The 1,353-nt window shown below is 45.8% G+C and overlaps 1 protein-coding gene and 1 long non-coding RNA gene across 2 annotated transcripts in view; one reads left to right on the forward strand and one right to left on the reverse strand.

The window, feature by feature from the left end:
* The window catches only part of LOC109466321, a 9,577-nt gene extending 8,910 nt beyond the window's left edge, over window positions 1–667 (forward strand). Inside the window, exon 4 of the mRNA XM_019764038.1 lies at window positions 645–667. Coding sequence (XP_019619597.1) covers window positions 645–667 — 23 coding nt within the window. The remainder of the gene's footprint in view (window positions 1–644) is intronic.
* A 178-nt stretch (window positions 668–845) lies between these two features.
* The window catches only part of LOC109466339, a 10,913-nt gene continuing 10,405 nt past the window's right edge, over window positions 846–1,353 (reverse strand). The window contains exon 3 of the long non-coding RNA XR_002140018.1: window positions 846–1,251. This is a non-coding gene — a long non-coding RNA (uncharacterized LOC109466339). The remainder of the gene's footprint in view (window positions 1,252–1,353) is intronic.

Raw genomic sequence — 1,353 nt, forward strand, 5'->3', positions numbered from 1 at the left:
CAAGTCACACACGAGGGAAGTTCCCTCGCATGGTGTTCATGCACAAAGTCCGTCACTAGCGGCGTCCCTTGCCAAGTGACACACGAGGGATGTTCTCTCACATTGTCTTCATGCACGAAGTCCGTCACTAACGGTGTGCCTTGCCAAGTCGCACACGAGGGAAGTTCCCTCTCGACATGAACGGTGCTTATTGCGTGATGTCCGACTGAGGGAAGTTCCCGCTACCAGGCCGACACGAACGGTGTTCTTGCGTTAAGTCCGTCACTACCGGTGTTCCTTGCCAAGTCACACAAGAGGGAAGTTCCCTCGACGTCGACTAGGCCGACACCAGCGGTGTTCCAGCTCGAAGTCTGTGCAGGCCGACTAAGGCCGACACGCGCGTACTGTACTTGTTATACTGTCAAGTCCGCCTAGAGGGAACTTCCCTCGCCGAGTCCACCAGGAAGGGAACTTTGTCGCGATGTCAAACATGCCGACACAAGTGGTGTATGTGATGATCTCGTCAGGCAGAAAGGCCGCGAGGAAGGGAACTTTGTCGCGATGCCTTGCACGAGAGAAGTTCAATACGAGAAGAATTCTGCTGCCAAAGTTTCAACACAAAGGGAAGTTTATGAAAAGTCTGCCACGTTGGGCCTTTTCCCCAGACCAGAGGAGCCATCTTTGTTAAAGGACAAGGTGAGCTATGTTATACAATTCAGTTATGTGACGCACACACTGAGCGTTTGACTGCTGTACAAATATTATCTGTTATCATACCACAATAAAGTTACTGTTTTAACACTGAACACTTTACATTACTGAGGTCAAAGCCCCTAACAACGCCTTTTAAAATGGATACAACGATTACCTTCAACTCTTACATGGCTATGGCAAGATACAGTATAAGATATTTAAACCAGGCATAGGTATTTCAACATGTCAATAAACTCCAGACAGATTATTTCAACATGTCACATGTTTACAATGTTTACAACAAAGCGTCATGACATGTTAGCTGCAATTTTTACATCTGGTATAGGTAGAATAGGTATTCGAACATGTGTACTGAATAACACAATACGAAGACTACTCAATACATCTGTGGTCAATATTAAATGTATGAAACTTCAACTTAACAGTAGCGTGGTGCAGTTTAAATCTAGATACGACCTCGCCCTCGTCCACCTGCACGGGAACCGCATGAGGGACGTCCACGACCTCTGTTCCCACCTCGCTTCCTCTTCTTACCCACTGTCGACCCCTGGACGAAAACTAATGAAAATTGCATCATATGATTAGTAACAACTAAGAAGCATGACGTCTAAATTTCATCAAATAAAATTTATAACATTCCTTCCAAAAATTCCTCTCCCT

The sequence above is a fragment of the Branchiostoma belcheri genome, unplaced genomic scaffold, assembly GCF_001625305.1.
Source record: "Branchiostoma belcheri isolate BF01 breed outbred unplaced genomic scaffold, Haploidv18h27 scaffold163, whole genome shotgun sequence".
NCBI lineage: Eukaryota > Metazoa > Chordata > Leptocardii > Amphioxiformes > Branchiostomatidae > Branchiostoma > Branchiostoma belcheri.